Raw genomic sequence first — 3,149 nt, 5'->3', positions numbered from 1 at the left:
ACACACACACACACACACCTTTCTTTAATATAACCATACTGATATTTTGAATATAGATTAGCCGTTTTAAAAATTCCCTAAAATGGAAATAATTAAGTATGAACGATCTGAAGCCAGTCTAAAAAGGTTTCTCTCTGAAGCGTATTCTTGCTGAGTATTATTCTCATGAGTAATGTACTGTATATCACCATTATTGGAAATATTATCACATATTTCCTTATATCATCTCCAACGTTAGCCTTACTGAAAAGTATAACATTCTTAAGAGTGTCTATGTTCTCCTTTAGAACGAAGCAGTCAGGACAGCCGGTCTGCAGCAGCACCATTGGTTTAGCAGTTGGAGCATCTGTTGGGTTAATAATATTACATTACTAATCAGATTCACACACCTGTGTCAAAATGTCAATGTTAAATAAAACTCTTACCATTGCTGGCAACACCAGATACGGTGTCGTTATTAGAGCCAGATTGCCTGTCTGATTCTGATCTGATGTTGCAGTAACCATGCCTGCAAAGGATTTATTAAAGAGAACAACTGAAAGATCAACTGTACCGGACATACTGCAGCACAAATACTCTTGACAGTGTTATGCATCAGATTCATGCCAACAAATTACTGTAACAACCATATGTGATTAGTAACGGAGTGCTTACACTTTAGATTTTAGGTTGACAGCGTAGATGTTGGGTGTGTCCTTTGAAGTAAAGTCCAATGCTAAACTTGGCCAATAAACAGCATTCATTATTGCTGTAGCCACACAGAACTCAGTAGATATGGCTATGCAGTACCATCTCCCAGACAACTGAAATATGAGTGTATACAATTTAATAATATTGTTTAATTTTTGTATTCAATATGCAGCTTCTGTTGTGAAAATTCTTTTCCACAACACGCACAAATCAGTTCAGTAGGTTCAAATCACGTATAAATATGGAAAGAGACTTACATCTGGAGATATGTTCACACTCTTCTGCAGCTGCTCACACACCAGCGGCGCAGGGTGGCCCACCGAGGTGAGACTCAGCACAACAACAGCAACACACAACGTCTTCATCATGGCTCTGATGTTTGGCTGTCTCTCTCAGGTCGCTCTTGTAGCAAAAATCGCGAACCAATAGATTTTGCACAACATCTACCACCCCAGACTGAAAGGCTACAAAGCAGATTAAAGCCAACCAAATATTTACTCTGAAAGTCCACCAAGCCTTATTGTTTGCTTATCAAACACACTGGAGTTAAGGGACATCCAAAAGTACCAAAACAAGGTCTCATGTCTATAAATATCTAATAAATCTGTCTCAAGAAATCACTGGTTTACAGTTCACATACTGTACACAAATTAGATACATCTTTTAGAAGCAAACTATCATATGTTGTTTCCCAGTGAAAATGGCAGGCTTCTCAGCTGAAATGACATATAGAGGACTATTTATATATCTTTCCCACTATATTTTGACAGCGGTAGTTGACTAAAGCCAGTAGATTTTACATAGAAAGCCCTACTAGGATCATGTAAGATGTAATTTTGTCATGCATGCAACTCCCCAATTGGCTTGACCAGCTGCAACATTAAATGAATGCGTATGTTGCATTTTCATGTTGGAGCTGGTCCTGGTGGAGTTTCATGCATAACAAAAAATTAAATATTAAAATACATGTTAAGATAACAATAGGCCTATTTTTGTGTGTGAGACCACAAAGTAGTAAGCTACTAGTAGCTATAGCTGTCAAATTAATGTAGTGAGATAGAAGTATAAAGTGGCAAAAAATGGGTCAGTGTGTGTGTGTGTGTTTTTAGAGTAGATATTCAGATCTTTTTCTTAAGAAGCAATACTATGGTATACATCATATTTAATAAACAGTTCCTTATAACTAAACTTTATAGGCTCATCATATTTTTGAGGTTTGAAATCATCACTAGTCAAGTTACTATAGTTGTCAAACACAGTTCACCTACAGTAAAATGTGTGTCCTGGGGGATGAAACACATCTGGAGGAATCCCATACAGTATACACATGGTAAACTAATGTCCACACAGTGTCTCCAACCAGAGTGGGTTTAGATGATTTTTGCTCCAACTAATACATCAGTGAGTGGGAGGTTTTACGTATGCACAGCAGTAACCGGGGTGAGATTTCTTATCTGACAACGTTGGTTGGTAAGGGGACCCCAGTCTAGATCAATAGAAGTACATTTTCAGGATAATTGCCTGATGTCCCTCACCTTCTTCTGTGTGTTGCCGTTCACAAAATCCCTTCCTTTGGGAAACAACAGCAAAGCAAGCTATCAAGCTTAGCTTGAAATGGTAAGTTTTGAAGAAAATTTGAATCATGCAACAAGACAGGCCTGCTTGGTTCTTTCGGGAATGATTGTAAAGTGTAAAGTGTTACATCACATACAGTATAACATGTTTACAGCATTTACTATCTGTGGGGACGTTTTGATTGCTATAGATGAAATATAGGCTACACAGCATTACACTGGAAAGAGACAATTACGATTTGTAACATTTTCCAATTGAAATAGTTTGTTACTGTACTGTGTGAACAGTTCATCTTCATTTAAAATTGCATGAGGCGTTTTCTTTAGCGGGCTGCAAATGTTCCACAAAAACCAGTCTGTTCCCGAGACCATTTAGCAGAAGATTATTTTTTTTCCTATCCCAGAATGTATGGTACAGCCAGGCCTCCACAGCTCTATGGAAACTGGCAATCCGAAACTATGGGACCCATAGATACTATGCATGTCTATGAGGGGACCCTATTAATTGTTACACCGCCAAACGGCATGGTGGTTACAGCTCCCTCACCGACGCTTGTTAAATTTCTGTCTATGGCTACATATTGCGCTACAGTATATATATATATAAAAAAAACTGATTCGGAAAAATAAGAGAAACGGATGAGCAGTTCTTTAGAAAGCTGCAAGCAACATTACCGGAAGTCACGGAATGGGTCGGTTCCGAACAACCACGGTTTGAACGGACACTACACTTTATTTATTTCGTAGCCTACTGTCTATGGTTAGTACAACTCCAGCTAACAAATGTTGGTTCCCAGAACGTTCTGGGAATGTTCGTTTTTGGTTGCGGGAACGTTCCCTGAAGGTTTGGTTGTATTTTGGTTAGAATAGAATAGAATAGAATAG

The 3,149-nt window shown here is 38.3% G+C and overlaps 1 protein-coding gene across 2 annotated transcripts in view; it reads right to left on the bottom strand.

Moving 5' to 3' along the window:
- The window catches only part of LOC116688082 (uncharacterized), a 20,220-nt gene extending 19,067 nt beyond the window's left edge, over positions 1–1,153 (bottom strand). For both annotated transcript variants that reach the window (XM_032513880.1, XM_032513881.1), the window contains exons 1-4: positions 948–1,153; positions 655–803; positions 426–508; positions 245–346 (exon numbers count right to left, since the gene is read on the bottom strand). In XM_032513880.1, coding sequence (XP_032369771.1) covers positions 245–346; positions 426–508; positions 655–803; positions 948–1,058 — 445 coding nt within the window. In that variant the 5' untranslated portion in view covers positions 1,059–1,153. The remainder of the gene's footprint in view (positions 1–244; positions 347–425; positions 509–654; positions 804–947) is intronic.
- Between the last annotated feature and the right edge of the window lie 1,996 nt (positions 1,154–3,149).

Source organism: Etheostoma spectabile, chromosome 4 (assembly GCF_008692095.1).
Source record: "Etheostoma spectabile isolate EspeVRDwgs_2016 chromosome 4, UIUC_Espe_1.0, whole genome shotgun sequence".
NCBI classification, from domain to species: Eukaryota; Metazoa; Chordata; class Actinopteri; order Perciformes; family Percidae; genus Etheostoma; species Etheostoma spectabile.
The sequence above is the reverse complement of the archived record's forward strand: the minus strand, read 5'-3'. Positions and strand labels throughout refer to the sequence as shown.